Source organism: Carassius auratus, chromosome 16, assembly GCF_003368295.1.
Source record: "Carassius auratus strain Wakin chromosome 16, ASM336829v1, whole genome shotgun sequence".
NCBI classification, from domain to species: domain Eukaryota; kingdom Metazoa; phylum Chordata; class Actinopteri; order Cypriniformes; family Cyprinidae; genus Carassius; species Carassius auratus.
The window spans coordinates 5351822-5373974 of NC_039258.1; the positions used below are offsets into that span (position 1 = coordinate 5351822).

At 36.1% G+C, this 22153-nt stretch overlaps 1 protein-coding gene across 12 annotated transcripts in view; it reads left to right on the forward strand.

Moving 5' to 3' along the window:
* The window catches only part of slc4a7 (solute carrier family 4 member 7), a 35580-nt gene extending 15992 nt beyond the window's left edge, over positions 1-19588 (forward strand). For 3 of the 12 annotated variants that reach the window (XM_026283568.1, XM_026283566.1, XM_026283567.1), the window contains 25 exons: positions 418-561; positions 676-814; positions 1781-1941; positions 2028-2216; positions 3112-3534; positions 5558-5673; positions 6657-6719; positions 7813-7970; positions 8132-8219; positions 8677-8823; positions 8933-9036; positions 9898-10072; positions 10300-10433; positions 11459-11704; positions 11784-11889; positions 12315-12476; positions 12548-12661; positions 13952-14113; positions 14188-14439; positions 14867-14935; positions 15068-15241; positions 15837-15968; positions 16128-16222; positions 17996-18103; positions 19005-19588. In XM_026283568.1, the coding sequence (XP_026139353.1) occupies positions 418-561; positions 676-814; positions 1781-1941; positions 2028-2216; positions 3112-3534; positions 5558-5673; positions 6657-6719; positions 7813-7970; positions 8132-8219; positions 8677-8823; positions 8933-9036; positions 9898-10072; positions 10300-10433; positions 11459-11704; positions 11784-11889; positions 12315-12476; positions 12548-12661; positions 13952-14113; positions 14188-14439; positions 14867-14935; positions 15068-15241; positions 15837-15968; positions 16128-16222; positions 17996-18103; positions 19005-19086 (3743 nt within the window). In that variant the 3' untranslated portion in view covers positions 19087-19588. Of the gene's footprint in view, positions 1-417; positions 562-675; positions 815-1780; positions 1942-2027; positions 2217-3111; positions 3535-5557; positions 5674-6656; positions 6720-7812; positions 7971-8131; positions 8220-8676; positions 8824-8932; positions 9037-9897; positions 10073-10299; positions 10434-11458; positions 11705-11783; positions 11890-12314; positions 12477-12547; positions 12662-13951; positions 14114-14187; positions 14440-14866; positions 14936-15067; positions 15242-15836; positions 15969-16127; positions 16223-16367; positions 16420-17995; positions 18104-19004 lie in introns of all 12 variants that reach the window. The other 9 variants (XM_026283572.1, XM_026283569.1, XM_026283571.1 and 6 more) reach the window with 9 other exon arrangements.
* Positions 19589-22153: the final 2565 nt, after the last annotated feature.

Here is a 22153-nt window from a genome sequence, read left to right on the forward strand (position 1 = left end):
CCCACTCTCTGTCAAAGATTTGATAGATTTCAGTTTTTTTGTGTTTTTTTGTTTACTTATTAATTTTTTTGTAATAAAGATATGTTAGCAATAGATCCTTTTTCAAACCTCAAAATAATGCTCTTACACACCAATAAGATAAACATGTTCTTAGTATTAGTGGATGGTCCATTTATTTGTTCAGTTTATGTCAACATTGTTTTTCTTTTTGTGCATAGAAATGTGGTTCAGATACTGGATACTGGTGGTTTACTCCTAAGATAGACAGTTCAGACAATTAATAATTCATCTTGTGTGTCTGGAGCACTGTTTGTATGTTGTATTTGATCTGTTCCTTTTCCTGTCCATAATGGACTTAAAAAGGACTTCCTCTCACTTGCAGTACAGGAAAGAGTAATAAAGCCCTTCTCTTTATAGGTCACAGGGCAGTTTACGTGGGTGTACACGTACCTTTAGGAAGACAGAGCAGACGTAGGCATCGTCACCGTGGCCACAAGCACCATCGGAAAAGGAAGGACAGAGAGTCCGAGCGAGAGGATGGGAGAGAATCACCAACGTACGGTAAGAATAACAGTCTAAAACGTCTCAATCCAACTAATTTAATCAATAATTTCCTGTTTTGGTTTGAGTATCTTGACACATTGGCTGTGTTTTTTTTCTAACTCATGTCTACAGACACTCCTTCACAGAGGGTCCAGTTTATCCTCGGCACTGAGGATGATGATGAGGAACATATTCCTCATGACCTCTTCACGGAGCTCGATGAGCTGTCTTTCCGTGGCGGACAGGCTTACGAGTGGAAAGAGACGGCCAGGTAAGGACAACACTGTGTGTAGGTGTTGTTTTTGTGTGTACAGGATATAGCACAAATGATTTATTAGCAGACAAAGATGGAGTGAACATCAACACTGAATTAAATACAATTTGAATGAAGTTGTTTAATATGTCATGGAATGGTGCAATAAAAGTACAATAAAATGTAAGTATGAATAAATAAGGTGTGAATAACCCTTTCATTAGGCTTATATGTATTGATTTTAAATATTTATGTATTCAGTTATTTTGTGATTTAATACTGATTTGATGTATGTTGCCTGTTTTATATTTTTCAAAGTGTATTTCATTTAACATTAAATTAGTTTTCTCATTTTCTCTTATTGATTTGTTATTATGTTATTGTACTTTTATTTATTAACATTCCATGGTGTATCTAATCATTTCGTTTTTATATTTATTTAATTATATTAATTTTATTAATTTAGTGTGTCAAATTGTTCCATAATAATGGGCCATCTTGACATTATTTGCATTGACTGATTAAGCAAGTTTAGTATTTTTCAGTTATTACATTTAAATTTATTTATGATTTTTTTTTTTTTAGCAGACAACCTTTTGTGCCGCTAACACAATGCTCTACCACTGAGCTACAGGAATGACAGCTCAGTTATAACTACGAATATGGTGTAAAACATTTAATATGTAAAATGCATTTAATTTCAGAATTTTTTTATTTAAAATACAAAATATAAAATATCAAACCATGTGGCATCTGCTAACAACATAATGCTTGACATTCTATGAGAAGATTTTTGTAGCCATTTTCACAATGACTTTAAACCAGCTGGTTTCAACTATTTTTATGTGTGATGTTTACATGTGCGTATTCCTTTCAAGGTATAGTTCTTCATATACACTATAGAAAACCTGACTGTTTGACCACCAGGCAGTGTCAGAATACTTGTTTTAATACTCGGTTAACTTTGAATCCTATTTGGTGCAGGTGGTTGAAGTTCGAGGAGGATGTAGAGGATGGAGGAGAGCGTTGGAGTAAGCCCTACGTCGCCACGCTTTCCCTGCACAGCCTGTTTGAGTTACGGAGCTGCATTCTCAATGGCACAGTCATGCTGGACATGAGAGCAAACACCATTGAGGAGATAACAGGTAATGTTTGGCCGATAGATAAACCCTTATATCTCAGTACAAACAAAATGAATGTCTGAAAAATGAATGTCTCTCCTTGTTCCCAGACATGGTATTAGACAACATGGTGGCATCCGAGCAGCTGGATGAGAGTTTGAGGGAGAAGGTGCGGGATGCTGTGCTGAAGAGACATCACCACCAGAATGAGAAGAAACTCAGTAATCGCATCCCACTCGTACGCTCCTTCGCCGACATAGGCAAGAAACATTCAGACCCGCACTTGCTTGAGAGGAATGGTGAGAGCTTTTGCTGTGCTTGACTTTTTCTTTTGAATATTTACTCAAAAGAACCTAACACTTTTGAACAAGATTCTATTAAAACCACCACTTATTGAAACTTTTTTTTCCACTCAAAAACAAGAAATGACGGAAGTAGGGGTTCACAGGGTCCTTGAGTGTGTGGCGAGCAGTTATTATTAGACATCCGACAGGAAGTATATGTGACTAGATCCGCCATTTCTTTCAGCGTATTTGACATGTGCATGGCATGTTTCATTGACTGATTTCAGGCCATCGCTGTGTGCTGTGTTGACTGCACTTCCTGTCTTTACTCGCACCACAACATCCTTAAGAAAGAGCTGAAGTCATGGTGTTGTCATTGCGTGCCTAAGGCCTGTTTCAAATGGCACGCATGGGAAAGTTTTTAACTGATTAATCTACATTGGTTGAAACTCCGATCCCAAATTCTAGCTTGAATCACCTGGATTTACAGAATGGAAAATGCTGCATGTTCAGGTCACTGCATGTTGAACTTTCTTTAAACCAAGCAAACAATTTTAAGTATTTTTGATTTCATAGGAAAAAGTATACATTTCTGTGAAACAGGCCTTACCCAGTTGTTCTGTGATGGTTTACAGCAAAAAAACAAGCTTGCAAAGTTAATCAAAAGATTAATGATCAGCGTGTGATGGTCATGTCTTTGGGTGTTGAATCATTGGACTGATTTGCACTGTCCGTTTTTTTGCAGTCTCCTCACTTCATTCTAACACTCCCAGCTCTCTCATCACAACATACTTGCTTTTTATTTTATTCATCAATGTTATTTTATTCCATCTGCAGTCTGTTTACTTTCTTTTCCTCTCTTCATACTTTTCCCTCATCCTTTCGTGACCCGCTGCTCTGGTCCCATCAGGGGAGGGTCTCTCAGCCTCCCGTCTGTCCCTCCTTAGACGTACCTCCTCCACCTCCAGTCCCCCCAGATCACGCCGTCCCTCCAGAGAGTCCCGTGGTTCCCGTTCCTCCATCATTCTCAACCAGCTTCTGCCGAGTGCCAACGCATCTGTTTCCATCTCCCCCAATGCCTCCCCTTTCACCACCCCTCAAAACACACCCCCCACCGCCCACCGTGCTTCATCATCTCTCCGCTCCCCAGGACCCTCTCAGCAGGGACCCGAGCTGCTGGTGGCACGGGGATTGAAAGAGGACATTCCAGAAGTTGTGGTGTTCCCACCCGAGGAGGAGGAGGAACCACACTCACTGTTTTCAGCCACTCAGGAAGAGCAGGTGGCGCATGACCCGGGCAGGCCGGCACAGCTCTTGCCCCTACCGCAGTCAGGCAAATATCCAGCCCATCAGCATGATGTGTCACCTGCATGAAACATGTGCTCGGACTCTCACTATGTTTGTCATGAGTGTTTGAACCCAGAAAAAAAGTCACCAATTACATAATAAAAAAAAAAAATATATATATATATATATATAATTTTTTTAAATAAATATTTATTTTTAAATAAATTAATACTTGTTTCAACAAAGTTGCATTGAGTGCATCAAATGAGACATTAAATACTTTTAGAATTTAAAAAATCTGCTTCATTAAAAATATCATACAGTACAACTGCTTTAACACTGATGATAATAAGAAATGTTTATTGAGAAACAAATACGCATGTTAAAATTATTTCTGAAGGATCTTCAAATTACATTGAAGACAGGAGTGATTTAATAATATTTTACAGGTATTACCGCTTTACTGCATTTTTAGTCAAATAAATGCAGCCTTGGTGAACATGAGAGACTCCTTTCAAAACTTTTACAAAATCTTTCCGACCTCAAACTTTTTTTTGTTTACATTTCCTTGTAATGGTTTTAAAATAATAACAAATATTTGGAACAAAACATATTATTTTGCAATATTTTATACATTTCATATGTAAACCTGCAACAACTTACTAAGCTCAGACTTAGAGTAGAATAGTGTATGTTTATGCATTAAAATGTAACCATAAAATATTAATTTACAAAAAAAAAAATCCATTAATTACAAAAACAAAACTTTAGTAATACATGAAAAAGATTTTAATAAATAGAAAAATAACAATCTTATTATGTAACGCATGCTACTTTCAATGCAAAACCTCTCTCCTTTCTCTTTCTCAAACCTGTCTCTCACACCCTGCCCTCTGTCACCCTGAACCATTTTAAATGTCTTTTTGTCTCACTCTGTCCCCACTTGTTTTCCTTGAGTTTCACCATGACCAATCCATCAGAAGTTTTCGCGAGAGCTTCCATGAGATCTTGGCTGTCGATATGAGACATTTCAACTTGGCACTGTTTTATCATTTTATCCTTCTCTGTGAATACATACAGAACGTCCAGAAGCATAATATTCATATTGTGGTTCAGATATTAGTGTGTGGCTCTTTTAGACTTGACATGTAAGCATTCTGTTGCCATAATCAAGAAGTCTGGGTCTGTTAAAAGTCTTCTGAACTTAATGAGGTCACAGGTTTCTACTCTAGCTATTGGAGCACGTGCACACCAGAAACCAGGTCAATAAAATGAATCACCACAAATGAAGCACACTACGAAGGGTGGTAGTACCTCACAGGTGGTAATAAATGATGTCATGCTAAGGATCAGAAAGCTTCCCTTGACGCTTTAGGTCATCGCCCTCTTGGAATACACTTAATTCCAGAGGTGTAAACCGAGCCCGTTGAAATGGGAGTGGGTGATGTCATATGGCAATGCTCCATCTTGTACTTTGCCACATTCGTGTTGGCAGAGCATGCAGCTTGTGTGCTTGCAAACCTGACCAGGCTCTAGCGACTGACATTAAACAATGGCAGTGACTGATTTGTCTATTCCACGTGTTTACAGGGAAGACCATAGAAGGAGGGTCTTTTTGCTCCCTTTATTTTTAAGTTTGCTTGACGTCAAGCAGCAGGCTCAGATAGCAGCAGAGCTTGTTTCCACGAAATGTCATCCCAGGCCTACACAGTTTTACAGTGCCTCTTTAAGGATAACGGGAGATGGTTTTTGATCACTGTGCTGTGTGAAGCAAAAATCCTCACCCAGAAGCCAGGAACAGTTTGTTATGCAATGGGAATTATCAGATTCTCTGGGAATATCACATTCTAAATGTTTAAAATGCAACCAACTTACAGCAAAGAGTCTATGAATTTACACACTGCAATGTGATGTTATCCAGAAAGCATGTGACTTACTCTGCATGTCCACACTCCAGACCACACAATGAGTGTGCAGTTAACCTTCCCTGTATATCAAAGCTTTGAATCATAATTATACATCTAACCACTGTCTTCCTCCACAACTTTCCCCATTTCTCATCCTAACAGGTCTTCTTGCATCCCCCCAGTCGGCCCCGGGGGGCCTGGAGAACAGTAAGCCCAGTGAAAGCCGTATGAACGGCGCTGGTGGCAGCAGGGAAAACAGCACTGTGGACTTCAGCAAGGTGAGCTCCCTCTACATCATGACCTATTGTAAATATTGTTGATGGTTGTCACTCAAAGGAATAGTTCCACAAAAATGAAATTTTTGTCATTTTCTCATTAATTTCTCTTTCTTGGCATTGAAAGACAGTAAAGATTAGAGATCTTTAGTGAGGAGTGATGCTGTTTTTTTCATGCAAATAAAATAAACAGTGACCAGGAACTGTCAAGGTGCAAAAAATAAGAAAAAGACCATTAAATATTTTATATTACACATATAAAAATTATCTATGTGATTAAAATGATTCCTAAATGATCTTGGGATCCTACAGTACATTGCTGAGCACATGTAGATGAGGTTCAAAACTGGCCATTACACATGTAGCATTTCTGTATTCCAGTGCTTCATAGTACATTTACCTGTATAAAACATTTTAAGTTAATTTGTGCATGATTCTCCTTGTAATATAAAGCACTTTTTGGACTTCCAAGGTGAGAGGTTTTATTAGATCTGATAGATCAGAATAAAATGTTTATATGTATGTGTGTGTTTGTGTGTATATATACATACATACACACACACATACATACATACATACATACACACACACACACACACACTATATATTTAGATTTTATAGTAATGTTTAAAAAATATTTATTTATAGACTTATTTATAAATAAAGAGTGAGAGAGTTTTTATTTATTTATTTTTTTTCAGTTCCTCAAGTTCTCAGTCTCAGAAAACTGTTTTGAAATATTATTTTCACTAACATGTCATAATGTAATTCAGGTTTTGCAAGCAAAGCAGATTGTAAAGGATAGGGTACAAATTTTAATTGGAGATTATGACTGTTTTTTGGTGCAAAGCACTAACATTGTAAGTGGATCAAATGACCAGTTTAATTACTGGCGTGAGATTGTTCTGACCATAAGAGTCTCATGGCAAGATGGCAGGTATTTTCTACACACTGAACACACTCTGTGTCTGTCTGGTTGGTATCAGGACAGCCAATCCCCTTTTCACTGTAGTTGCGGCTCTCTGGGAGGGGGCGGCAAAAGGCCTACTGTAAGTCTCTACACTGTTATAACTCATAACCTGTCTTCCGGTGTGTCTTCATCAAGTGTTTCATGACGTTGTGTTTGTGACTTTGGTCTTCTGTGATGTCTTGAGTGCTTAACCATGCTTTGATTATTGTATGGTGTGTTGTGATTTAAATGATGTTTGAAGTCTCTTAGGAGAAGGAACAATGTTCCTTTTTCGATGTTGCAGTCCTTCACAATATTCCTATATCTGTGTCCTTAATATGTGATCATCAGACAGTCTTTCTTTCTGCTGTATTCTAGTGAGATGCCATTACAGCTTAGTTTCTGTTAAAATATAGTGAAGTATTGGTTTGAACAAGTTCTCACAGTTTTTATTTTTATATGACAGGTTTGTTTTAAAATAAAACAGAAACTCTAGACATATTTTTTTTTGTCTTGTTTTTTAACAAATGTCTATCTGGTTCTGGATGAATGTAATCACTTGTGGAAGATGGACAGGGTTTTTTACTTGGTTCTATTTGATAGTTTTTGTTACTGCAATTGATCCTGAACTTCAGGTGAAGCCTTATTTTGTTAGGTGTTAAGTGACATCTTCCCACGAATCCTGATCCTGGTTAGAAAAATGTGACCTCGCTAAGAGGAAAAACATTTCTCCAGACCAAACTGGACTAGATTCTGCCGTCCTGTGGATTGTGAAATATCATTCCTCTCTCATGTGTCAGTGGTTTGGTGTGTTATGTGGGTGTGCAACTGTTGCTTTTGTTCATTGTCAATGATTTATCGTAGAATTGTTTCCCATGATTTATATTTTTTGTGTTTTATAATTCATGTAATGATCGTTGATCATCACGTTAAACTGGCGTAACCTGAGTTTGGCAGAAATTTAGTTCCTGCAGTCTTGAAACCTGTTTTAGTTAATGCATGATAACCATAAATCATATCATCAAATATCCTGCATAGATTTGCTAATAGACTAGTTTGATTTCTGTTTGGTTTTGTAATACTGTGGAATCTACAACCACATACTCCCGGTAAACCAAAACACCATTCTTGAGGTACATAAACATCTAAAGTGACACTGCTTATCTGATCTTCTACTTATCTGTGTACTTAAGGTGGACATGAATTTCATGAAGAAAATTCCTCCGGGTGCTGAGGCTTCAAATGTTTTGGTGGGGGAGGTTGATTTCCTTGAGTGTCCAATCATTGCCTTCATCCGTCTCTCACCTGCTGTTCTTCTCACCGGACTGACCGAAGTGCCTGTTCCAACAAGGTAGCGCTCCGGCACCCCTGAAAACATCCCTTGTTTTTACATAAATGGCTTCAGTAGGTCTCTTACGGCTGGAATTGTATGTGAAGCCTTTTATGCAACTACTTCCTGAAGTTTTGTTTCATCAATCTTTTTTTTTTTTTTTTTTTTACTTTTTTCTAAAGGTTTCTCTTCTTGCTGTTGGGGCCTTTCGGGAAAGGGGGCCAATACCATGAGATTGGCAGGTCGATAGCTACTTTAATGACAGATGAGGTGAGGCATCCATTCTGAATAAGGTAGAGCAAGTTCTTTTGAATGTTCATCAAAGAATCCTAAACAATGGTCCGTTTACACAAAGATAATGGTCAACATTGATAATATTAAGAAATATTTGTTGAGCAATTTAGAACAGTTTCTGAAGGATCATGTGACACTGAAGTAATGATACTAAAAATTCTACTTTACAAATTCTATTTCTAAACAGAAAACATCTAATTTCAATTGTAAACATTTTTCACAACATTACTGTTTGATGTTTTTGATAAAAATGCAGCATTAATGAGCAAAAGAGACTTCAGAAACATTTAAAAATTTCACTTCAATTGTATTGTAAAGAAGTAATTGAAGGAAGCTCAGCTTGTCTTTACTCCTAATCTTAATTTTAAGATTGCAGCAGTTCAGTTTGCAAAACTACATTTTCAGTTTCATGTCTTCTCTATCATCATGACAGATCTTTCATGATGTAGCGTACAAAGCCAAAGACAGGAATGACCTTCTGTCTGGCATAGACGAGTTCTTGGACCAGGTGACAGTGCTGCCTCCAGGAGAATGGGACCCCACGATACGAATCGAGCCGCCAAAGTGTGTCCCGTCGCAGGTAATCATACCCCAGAGATGGTGGTAACCAGTAGTTTGCTGGTTTAGTCTCTGGAAAAAGCCAGCCACTGGGTTAATGGGGGTTTTGTTGCCATTTTTTATGTCTGCAGGAGAAGAGGAAGATGCCTTCTACGCCTAATGGCTCTGCTCCACTATCAGACATTATCAAAGAAGAGGAACACCACGCCGGACCTGAACTCCAGAGGACAGGACGGTCAGAGATCATCTAACCTCCAACATTTATTGGCTGCATACTTTTTTTTTCTTGCATACCTCAACTATATTATTGTTGAGTTGGTCTATAAATGTAGGTAGAGGTATGCAAAGCAGAGCATATATTAAAACCGAGAGATTCTATTATATCATGCCCTAAATATGGCTGATGGGATTATATGACATACTTAGACATGTTGTGCTCTTGCATTAGGCCATTAAGTTGTCTGGACTTTAAGGACATGTATAATGTGTGTCAAACTGAACCCTGGCTGAACACCGTGTTTGTGAGAGAGAGAAGGTGGGGGGGGGGGGGATTTTGTTTCGGTGAAGTCTCTTAATGAAGGAGGACCTTATGAAACGAGCATTAAATGGAGGGGGGTAATAATGTTTTTATGGTGCAAATTTTGTGAGACTTTCATGTTGGAGGTATTGAATAAAAGCGGTATATTTAACAGTGGCGCCTATCCTTTGATTTGTAGCTTTAAATGGCCAGCTGGAGACAGTTGTGTAAGAGAGCCGTCCATTAAGATGTGTTTTAAGAACCCCTGAGCGCTCTGAAAATACAGCACACCCTAAGCAGCCATTAGGACAAAATGAGATGCCCTTATAATATCAATTCCAAATACATTTACTAATTTTATTTCCATTAATGTAGGGACTTGGTTAACTTCACTGTTAGACCCAACAGTCATTAATAATTTCTGTTTTATTAGAAAACGTGGATTGTTAATACCAAATATTTAACAGCAATATCTATTATTATTAGTTAAATACTGCAAATTATTTAACTCTGAATTTGGTTGCTTTTGTGAGTATGTCCTGATAGAATTTATCCTTTTATTTTCTTCTTTCATCACAGGATATTTGGTGGACTGGTGCTGGACGTTAAGCGGAAAGCTCCGTTTTACTGGAGTGATGTGCGGGACGCTCTTAGCCTTCAGTGCTTGGCCTCTATCCTTTTCCTCTACTGTGCCTGCATGTCCCCTGTCATCACCTTCGGAGGCCTTCTGGGGGAAACCACCAAAAACAACATAGTGAGTCAGACCTGCAGACTTGGATCTATCTGGAAAAAATAATGGCGGATTAAATCTGAGTGGAACAGACAGTCTGAATATGATTCAGATTCACTGGAATCAAGAGTGTTTATTAAGCATAATCTTTCCTTATGCTTTAAAATATATGGTTTCTGCTTCCAAAGAATGTGTTTATTCTTTGTTTGAAACATTGTTGATAACATCTCTTTTGTCTGGGTTTGTTTTAGAGTGCCATTGAGTCTCTGTTTGGAGCTTCGCTGACCGGTGTGGCCTTCTCTCTGTTTTCTGGTCAGCCTCTCACTATCCTGGGAAGCACTGGGCCAGTTCTAGTTTTTGAGAAGATTCTTTTCAAGTTCTGCAGGTGAGGGAGACTCACTTTCAGTAGAGTGTCACAGTGTTCCTCATCCTCTCCCTTATGTATTTTCTTCGTACTGAGAAACGGGCAATTTATAAAAAAAAAAAAAAAAAAGTTTTTGATTCATTAAGACTAAAATATATTGGATTAATTCAAATTAACAGTTTGGACTGAGTTCATAGAACTAAATAAATCAAACTTACAGTTTGATTACAGTACCAACTTACAGTGTGCAAATAAAAAGCTAATGAAAATCATTATGATTAATTGGATTATTTTATTTTGCATGCAAACTTATAAAGGAATGAATGTTGAGTTCTTTACCCTGATATTTTATGAAATATCAGCACTCCTGTAATGCTGTTAGTCCAGTCAATTTACCTATTGTTTAAAAAAGTTAAAGTTGATAAAATTGAAGTATAACATGTCACATTCCAGTCGGTGGTTGAATTTCAATGTCAACTACAGTGTTAAGGCTACAAGGCATACAGCAAAAACTACTGGGCATGCACACATCAATATAGTGTAATTTTTCTCACACTGTACAACAATAATTAATATTTTTGCATTATTGTAAGGGGTTTGATTAGGGTTGTAGATGTTAATAAAACGCAATAAACTAGGAAGAAAATTAGCTGTCAGTTTTTGCTGTATCCCTTCTAGCCACAACCAAATTAAAGTTTAAAAAGTGAAATTCAATTCAGATTGTTTCCTTTTATGAAAGATTGATTTTTAAGCTGTAAGTACCATAGCGCCATCTACTGGTGCGGGAAAGAGTGGTGCAGCGCTCTGAAAAATACAACATACATTTTAAATGTCCAAAACCATCAGTGTCTATATGTTTTTTTGCAGCAGTGCAAATATAAAATTGCATAATTGCTTGGTATCAAAATTCTGTTTATCCGTTCTCTATACAAAAACAAATTGCTGATTATATGAAATACACAGATGAGGTTTATGTTTGTTCATTTAGCAGATGATTTTATCCAGGTATGTTGTGATGTATAACATGTCTGTTTGTCTCTCCTCAGTGACTATGGTCTGTCCTACCTCTCTCTGCGCACTAGCATTGGCCTGTGGACGGCCTTCTTATGTATCGTGTTGGTTGCCACAGATGCCAGCTCTCTAGTGTGCTATATAACAAGATTCACGGAGGAAGCCTTCGCTGCTCTCATCTGCATCATTTTCATCTATGAGGCCTTAGAGAAACTCTTCCAGCTGGGGGAGATGTTCCCTTTCAACATGCACGACAATTTGGATAACCTCACATTTTACACGTAAGGAAATATTCACCTTGTTGTTTATGGTATTATGCTTCATGTTTATTATAAGTTAATTTACTGATCTTTTTTTTAGATGTCAGTGTTCACCTCCATCTAATATCACAGAGAAGATGGTACAGGCATGGAATCAGTCAGGTTTTAACCCCGACACCATAAACTGGAGTGACCTTGATGTGCCAGTAAGCATTTCTGTTCTTCACAAAGTGTTTTTAATAGTGCTGCCAAAGTTAACATTAATAGGAGAAATATGTTTAACGGCAATACACATAAACTTAACATTTTAATTGTTCACTTTTTATTTTATTTTTATGTCCAAGTTCAGAATAAGTTGGACAGGGAGAAAAAGTGCAGCATCAAAGTTGTCCAGTTGCCAGACAATAGTTTATCAATAAATAATAAATAAACAACTTCTAAACAGCATGTTTCTGAATCAAATGCATATAGAACTTTTAACAAAAGTAAAAAAAAAAAAATCTTGTTGTAAGGTGTAACATGCAAGGTCTTTTATTTATTTATTTATAATTTTTAGATGCACTTGTATTCACATCAAAGTTATAAAATATATTTAATTATTACTTGTTTTTTTCACTCTATCTTTTTAAAGAATTGCAAGAACCTCCATGGCGAGTTTGTGGGTCCTGCTTGTGGACACAATGGCCCGTACATCCCTGATGTTTTGTTCTGGTCTGTCATTCTCTTCTTCACCACTTTCTTCCTTTCATCCTTCCTCAAGCAGTTCAAGACCAAGAACTATTTCCCCACTAAGGTCAGTAGAGTCATGCTCTGATCATGTGCTGATAGTGTTATTTACTCTAACGTTTAGTTTCTGTCCTCCAGGTCCGCTCTTCAATCAGTGACTTTGCAGTTTTTCTAACCATCATGATTATGGTCATGGTTGATTACTTGGTGGGCATCCCCTCTCCTAAACTACACGTCCCAGATACTTTTGAGGTACTATAAATGTCATTTTCTGTAATTAATTTGTTTTTGTTCTTAAGCTAGATTCAACAGTTCATGTTTGGCTGGTTTTAGGGTTTCTGGACTTTTGACCTTTGGTTTCCACTCTTCTAAATTCGCCTAAAAGTTTTCACAAAGTAAGATTTGGAATCAGTATTTCTCGAAAAGCTTAACTTGCACAGCTTTATATCATCAAAAACAGTTAAAATGAGTGTACCATCATGTGAATGGAGGCCAAACTTATATAAATAATACAAAATAAACAGAAAACACACTTAGCGGGGTTCAGTTGACTCTAAACCACTCCAGCTGTTCCTGTTTTCTGTTATCCTGCTGGGCTTTGGATATTGATTTAACTTCTCTCCTTTAACTGTTTTCTATAAAGCCTAAGAACCAGGTGCTGCACTCTTGTGCAAGTATTGCCGTTAGTTATGCTCAAAAGTGTAATAATTTTTAAAATGTTTGAAATGTAAGAAATTAGAACTTTTATTCAGGACACATTAAATTGATTAAAAGGTGAAATAAGTTACAAAAGCTAGTTCAATTTCAAATAAATGCTTTTCATTTGAACTTTATAGTCATCGTGCATCACGGTTTCCTCAAAAAGCAGCAGAATTATTTTCAACATTGATATTAATAGGAAATGTTTCTTGAGCAACAAATCAGTGACACTGAATATTTCACATTAATTTTGTTTTTGTTGTATTTTTGATCAAATCGAGGCAAAAATTCAGCTTTGGTGTCTCTTGTGAGACTAAAAATAAAAGTATGTGCTTCTTGGATGCTGTTAATTTTGTCTTTGGACACTCTAAAGCATAATTTTTTTTGTAAATTCCTTTTGTAAAGGGATACACATATGACTGGTAGTAAAATTCTGTACTATTTTGCCTAAAAAACTAGTGACTAACTAAAACCAGTCAAATGCTGCAAGTGAATATAGGGCATCACAACATTAAAATGTACAGTATGAAATATGAATATTAATTTTGAGATTGCAAAAGATTGTGTTACCTAAAAAAAAAAGCTTTATTTGAGCATTAGATATTGGCAAAGATTATCTAAATGTAAAAATAGGAGAAATAAGAATGTCAGCAATACAATACAGATACCAATAAATGAAGCATTCTCTAATATAGACTGAAAAGTAAAATGACACAAAAATTGTTCATCCCCAATACATTCAATTTTATGTTTAATATAATTAGGCCCCGAGCACCGGTGGTGCGAGGACCCTCGTGGAATTGCTCCGTTTATTATTTAAAGTGTATTTCTTCTGTCCAATAGCCCACCTCTAAGAACCGTGGCTGGCTGATCTCACCTCTGGGTGATAACCCCACATGGACGTTGTTTGCAGCAGCCATCCCTGCCCTCCTGTGCACCATCCTCATCTTCATGGATCAGCAGATCACCGCTGTCATCATCAACCGTAAAGAACACAAGCTCAAGGTCAGTCTGACACCTGATCCGGTCTGTCAGAGCACTGCAGCCGTCCTGGGGCTCATGATTCTGTTCTTCTGCAGAAAGGCTGTGGGTATCATCTGGACCTCCTGGTGGTGGCTGTGATGCTGGGCGTGTGTTCTGTGATGGGCTTGCCCTGGTTCGTCGCTGCCACTGTCCTCTCCATCTCTCACGTCAACAGTTTGAAGGTGGAGTCGGAGTGCTCAGCCCCGGGAGAGCAGCCCAAGTTTTTGGGAATTCGTGAGCAGAGGGTTACTGGGCTCATGATCTTTGTACTTATGGGTCTGTCTGTCTTCATGACATCCATTCTAAAGGTATGACAAAGTTTGTAGTGCAAAAAAAAAAAAAAAATTGCCAGTGTGGAGATCACACTGATTTACTTTTCAAGCTATCAAAATTTGATCTTACTTTTTGCCAAGTAAATATTTATAAATATATAACATCACATATTTAACTTGGTTAGGGCCTTAGATTTTTTTCCTCTTGGAGTATTAGCTCCATATTCTACTATATCATGCTATATGAGATGTATATCTAATAAAAATAAAACAAATATGCCATTCTTATTGTTTTATATTTTGTCTAAAGGTTCAGTTTACTCTTCCATTGCAATAAAGAAATAAATAATATACATTTAAAAAATAATAAAAAGACCACATGTCTGGCTTTACAGGGTTAACTGTGTTTTTAATTGTAATTGTTATTTTTCTAAAAAAAAAAAAAAATTTTATTTCTCTATAGTTTATCCCAATGCCCGTGTTGTATGGAGTGTTCCTCTACATGGGTGTCTCCTCACTCAAAGGCATACAGGTTAGCACACTTTCATTTTCGCAATATTTGATCTAGTTACAGGATTGATTTCTGTCTTGTTTATACAAGCCGGTCAAACTAAGGCTATGATAAATGTGTGGTCATGTTGTTTGTGTATTCATTGCACTGCAGTTCTTTGACCGTATTAAGCTGTTTGGGATGCCGGCAAAGCACCAGCCTGACCTGATCTACCTGAGATATGTGCCGCTGTGGAAGGTTCACATATTCACAATAGTTCAGCTCACCTGCCTGGTGCTGCTGTGGGTCATCAAAGCGTCTGCTGCCGCCGTGGTCTTCCCTATGATGGTACGTCATAGGTCACATTTACACCTTAATTTAAACTAATTGTAACTGAATTTTCTGAATTTTTAAACACTGATTTTTTCTTTACAAACAATTCAAAGAATGTTAATGTGAAAAGGTTTAAAATAGTTATTTTGTGGTAGAAATATTGCATTTTAAGTCCAGAAAAATCCTACAATGTTGATTAAATGTCTTTTTCACATCGCAAGATGTGAAGGTACAGTATATGACCGTTTGCAGCATATCCTTATTATTGCATATTATTTGTGTAGCTTTTTTAATATAAAAAAGTAAAATTTTAAGCAAACTTATTATGTACTTGACATTTTAGTACAATCTGCGCTGCTTGTCTTTACTGCAAATTTTACCCAAAATTTTGCAAAGAAATTTGTTTCCGTCTCTGCATGCTCGTAGATTACATTTAGAAAATATATACTGTGTGTGTGTGTGTGTGTGTGTGTATGTATATGTATATATATATATATATATATATATATATATATATATATATATAAATTTTATTTTTATTTATTTATTATTATGCACATCATCCATTGTTGCATGTATTTTTCTCAGGTGTTGTATTTGCCTTTTGTAGGTTCTTGCTCTGGTATTTGTGAGGAAGCTTCTGGATTTCTGCTTCACGAATAGGGAGCTTAGCTGGTTGGATGACCTAATGCCAGAAAGCAAGAAGAAAAAAGAAGACGACAAAAAGAAAAAGGCAAAAGAGGTACTTGTTTAGGATGTGAAGTGAAACTTTGAAGCTGGTTCTCCTCTACCCCTTTATGGGCATTGAACATCATTATGATGCTTTGTTTATCTTCTCTTGATAATTTCTAATATATACTTTGAATATTTCTATCAGCACACATTTCTTCTGTCTACCCAGGAAGCACAGCGCATGATGGAGGCTGAAGGAGGAATAGAGATCCCTTATGATAATGGGGACCACCTGGAAATCCCTGTGAAGACCCTTAAAGTCAGGTTAGTAAAGGTTCACAGCTGTAGTATACAATACATCCTGTGAAATCTATCCTGTATGAGCTAAGGCCTTTCTTGATGTGGGTTTCTCTTAAACACCCTGTGTTAGCCTCATTCAGTACATTTTGACCTGTTTGTTTTGAGACAGATCTGACAGCGTAGTCTCCGACACCTCATATGAGGAAGACACGAGCGGAGTGGTTGGTCTTTTGTCTACTCTCAGGCCTGCTTGAGTCCTGGTTAACGCCCCATACACCCTCTTTCCAGCTTTAATCCTCACTTACCTTTATTTAATGCAAAGTATTTTGCACATCACGATGTGAGTGCGTGGTTACGAGTCGTAATCTTCCTCTGACAGTTCTGCATCGGCTGAAGTTATTGATGCACCTCATTCAGCTCATCCTTTCCCAATGCAGAAGAGCTTCAGATGATGATTGTTGCTCATAATTTACCTTGTATGTCTGGTAATTGACAGTTCATGTGTGAACCTAGAGCTCAGTAATATCTAAATAAATTAACCAGGGCCATCTCATTGACAGACAGCTGTGTCATTGACCTGTACACTTGTTAGGCTTCACTAACAGGTTACAAGAGCATTTTCGGAGCACTAACTCTCATTACATTAATATAAGGGATATTAATATTACAGCAGTGACCCATTTAGCCTTTAAATGACAGCTGAAGACAATATCTTGACATTTTCTTGCCTCAAGAAAAGTGTAATCTACATTAATAGTGGCTCTCTGGAATTGTGGTCAGATATTTTATATAATTACTCAACAGGACTAATCGTCAATAATTAATGTGCTCAAACCCCTGTTGTTGTTTTCGCCATGATTATACACAATTTAGTCATACATTACTCTTAAAAAGTTTAGGGTCAGTAAGAAGAATTTCACATTAAAGAAGAAATTAACATTTATTTGGCAAGGATGAAATAAATTAATCCTAAGTGACAGAAATCATTTTTAAGGTTTTAATGGCTTTACTTTTTCTAATAAATGGTGTTATTTTGAACTTTCTATTAATTAAATAATCATAAGAAAAGGCACAGTTTCCACAAAAAGCTGGTTTAAATATATTGTTCAGCTTTGCCATCAGATAAAATAAATAATATTTAAAAATATACTGAACAGAATGTTTTTATAATTGTTATAATTTTAACAATATTACTACTGTTTACTGTATTATTACTGTGTTTTTTTATCAAACAAATGCAGTCTTGATAAGATGTATCTCAAAAACGTAAAAAGAATATCTTACCGACCTCAAATGTTTAAATGGTTTGGCATTTTTGAACCACTTCTTTAGTTCCAGGTTGCTCTGTGAATGTGGATTTTGTTTTGGTAACTCAACGATTGATTTTGTTGTTCTTGTTTGGCAAGTTTAGTCCGTTTTGTCTCATATCTGCTTAGTGTCCATTTCATGGTTACTTTATCTTATCCAGTTTGGTCTTATAGAACAAAAACAATTCCATAAGGTTGATTTTTAGCTTTCAGCAAGTGAGCAAGTAAAACTTTGTCTGACTGAAAGGTGCTTTGATTACTAACATGACATATTACTCATGAACTACATCACAACAACATCAAATGCTCTTCTCTGAAATAACACACAGGGTCTGCGCTGGGAAGGTTTGTCTTTGGTTTATCTGATGTGATTTTCATGCTTTATTAATCAAATGGCCATCAGGCACTGTGCTGGTGAACAGGAAGAGCAATGTGTATGTTAACAGTGTGTGCGACCAGCTGTAAGTGCTCTGATGTGTCTTTTCTGCAGCACTGACCCCTCTGTGGTTAACATATCTGATGAGATGGCCAAAACTGCTGTGTGGAAATCTGTTGCCATGAGCTCTGACAGTGCCAAACTATTGAAACCTAGTGCCAGGTAGCCCTGTTCCTCTAACATCTTCCCTGGTTTTCATAGCGCTCTGTTTCCTCTCACTGCGCATAACGCACAGCCTGTTTTTCCTGCATAGATGTAAGATTCGAACCAGTAAAGGCCTGTTTGTCCCAGTTTTCATTTTAACCTATATTGTTAAACTGGATTCAGTGCAACTTCTTATGTATGTTTATGAATAATTTAAGTTAATTATTGCAAATTAGTCCTGGTGTACTATTTATATATTAATATATATAAATTACTGCAGTTAATCGCATCCAAAAACATTAAAAGTTTTTGTTTACATAATATATGTTTGGTGGTATGTGTATATTATGCATATATAAATACACATGCATGTATATATTTAAGAAAAATAAGTTATGTTTATATTTGAAATATATTTATATATCATATAAATGTATATGAATATAAATATATACTTGTTATACATACAATATTTTTTAAATATACACTGTATGTGTGTATTTATACATAATATATATTTGTAAAACAAATATATACTTTGTATAATAATAAATGAAAATAATTATAATGCATAATTGTTTTATTTATAACATAAAGGAAACAATAATTTATTTATATAGATAATATAACATATAATATATATATAAAATATTGTTTATTTATTTTAGAAATTATTTTTATTACAAAATTTAGATTTGATCAAATTTATTAGTTTTCGTTCTTTAATCTTCGTGTGACCAGGCCTTTATCGGTTGTTTAAAACCAATGCTTGTGGGTTTGCTTTTGCTTATATAATGTGTGTGCTTTATTGAATCCGATACTGTTAGTTGCAAGTATGGCAATATTAACATTTAGAACAATTTAGCTGGGCACCTCCTTTGAGTTAATTTTTGCTTCATCTCTTCTCTTTGTTTTACAGTGAAGAGAAGAAGGCTTGTATTAAGATCAATGTGGAGGATGAGCAGGGAGATACATGTGTGGATACAGAGACGTCATTATGAGAGACAGACTTTGAGAGCTCACTGTGGACACATGCAGGGCCCTTCCCAGAATCCTCTAGTCTTCTGTGTGCCCTTCCAACCTGCCAAAGTCAAGCCAAAGGTAGAGACACCCGATAGAGGGCTGAGAAATGACTTCCAGGTATATTTATCTAAGTTTCTATTTTTAATCACACCAACAAACCCTTTTTTATTTTGTACAATTTGTTTTTAATATAAATAAAGCACCATGATTTCAGACATTTAGAGTATGTTATGAAGAACTCTACAGACTTTAACTTAGATTTAATATTTTTATTTTATTTTTCTCAAAATAATGAAGACAAAAGTCTTTTTAAGATTATTTAACACGCTAAAATACTGTCTTCACAGTGCCACAGTTTTCAAATCATCACCTAAGATATATTTCTTTCAGTATATTAAAAAGCTGTTGAAGAGTGCTGCTTTAAAAAAAAAAAAACAAAAAAAAAGAATATAAGAGAAAATGTCTCGTTGAGACCAAAGGTGTAGACATTAGGCTGCATGACTGACCTACTAGAAAAAGAGTGTGCAAAGCTAACACTTCAAACTGTCATGAAGGACATAAATACAAAGTAAATTATTATTATTATTGTACTTTTTAATTCCCAATGATGGTCTGACAGATTACTTGATTTATTTACAAATACTATATTAAAAGAAAACAGTGCAGAAAGAGAACAAACAGATCAACTCTTGCACTCTGAAAATAATTAGTAAGAAATTAAGTAACGAGATTGTGTTAAAAGAGCCCCCCCCCACTCATTCATTCATTCATTCATGTGTTTACATTGTTTCTCTTTTTAGTGTTATAGATTTTTGTATTGTTAGTATGGATGATTTTTGCGATGTGTTAATCAACTAATTTATTAATGGTCATTTAATGGTCAAGTAGGCGGCGCAGAGGCATGATCTGGCAGAAGGACTGCTGCAGTGTTGTTGGCCTGTCATTTATTTCCTCTTCTGTTACTGGTGTTAATGTGCACTTTAGGTAGGCTTGCCATCACAGCTGTAGGCCTGACAACAACTTATTTAATCTAGAGCAGTCTCAGGAAACTCCTTTTTGCACTCTTTCCCCACACTACTCTGTTTGAAAAAAAAAATCACATGTCCTCCTTTCTGCTTTTCATTTCTGGACAAAAAAGTTGCCTTGTTATGTTTTGTTCATGCTGAAAACATTTTTATATCTATAGATGTCAAAAGAGCAATTGTCAGTTATTTTATTTTATTCATTATCAAATTTATTTGACCTGGTTTATACCGTTAAGAAGTTTATTTCCACCATGGGATAAAAAATAAAACAAGGTAATCGTGGCTTTTAAGGTTTTTTTTTTTTTTTTTTGCGCTTCTGAGGTGACAAAATCTGAAATGTGAGATATATATACTCAGAATTACCTTATTTTATGGTGGAAACTTCTATAGCTTTAGGAGTTGCCAAGTATAGTTCAGTTAAATTGAGTAATTTGTTTGCAGTAGTAAGCTAGCTCACTGCCCTCATGCTCACACAGCACTTAGATCCCACAGTTACAATGAAATACCTCTGACTATTATATGGAAGCACTCCTTGATTTGTAAATCACTAGGTTCGTTCTGTACATTTTCACTCTTGCAACAAGTTGCTTGTTAAATGTGATCAGTAAATGCTGGAGTCTGTGGGTGAGAATAAAAATTTCATATCCAGAAGATGGTTTTTAGTCATGTGCGCCGGTTCATATCTTCCTTTGTTAGCCTCACAGTTAGACTCTGAACAAGTATTGCTGCCATGGTGTTCTGAGCTTCTGTCTGCACAATGTACATGTACTTTCACTGAATTCTGCCCAGTTCAGATAGCTGTTTACCTTGTGAACTAGCCAAATCAAGATTTAAGATAATGTTAGACATAAAGTTTTGAATTTGGACAATACATACACACAGGGGAGAGAGCTGTCTTTTGTAATGTTGAAGTCATTAAAGAAAATAATGAAGAAAAAAATGTCTGATGTATTTATTCTACCGTTTTTCTCTGCATAATAATAAAGCTAAAAAAATAAATAAAATAGAGGTTTATTTTTAGATCTGTAAGGACGGATTTCGCGGGAAATTGCATGCATACGTCATGTCCCTACACAGAGAAGTGTTACAGCGCGAGTAGGATCAATCTGAAAGTGTCATAACGAACGAGAAAAATCGACTATAGAACATTAAAAACAGTACATTTAAAACCTTTTCTGATAAAATGAACCACGCGTTCACCGGTGCCTCGAAGCACATTCAGAGCACAAGAGCAACCGCCACACCTTCAGAATGACATATGCACTTATTTTTTTAACCGCTAGAGGGCCGCCGAATGTTACATGGCTTTAAAGTGGTTGTTTCAAATGATAATTTTTTTTACAGCACACCAACACTAACCAAATAGGTTTTTTTCTGAAGTGTGAATAGGGACGAATCAAAGAAAATGAAAGTTATATATGCTCTTATTAACAATTTACAAACACAAAAAGTAGACCTCTTCACCAGTTAAATACAGTAGCCCCTCACTGCAGAGTACAAGATCCAAGGGGCATGGTTGGATTCACATCTAGGGGTGGAGACGGGTTTAGGTATATGACGTGTAAGGTGGAAGGAGTTGGATCTGGATCCAACCACTGCAGCGAGGACCATCTCGCTAAATATGACCATACTATACAGATCAGTTGATGAAAACATACATTGTGCCTTTTAAAATTCACATCAACATTAATTAAAAACAACAAAAAGAGCCAATGATTGACAAAAAAAAAAAAAAATTTAATTGGTAAAATAAAAAGTTCCATACATCTGATAAAATGAAAAGAAAAAAAAAAGTTCTTGAACACTTTACATGCATGTCAATTGAAATGTAAAGGACACTTCTGAATTCCAACAGAACACATGCTACAAATTGATATCTTTAATAATACTACGGCAGTGATTACAGTCCTTCAGCTTGTTTTTTTAAAGGACTATTTTTACTACATGATGTCAAAACTTTGGAATTGGAAAAAACCTTGTCTGTTGCCATTTCTTTACTCTTGGAAAATGAGCGCAACAC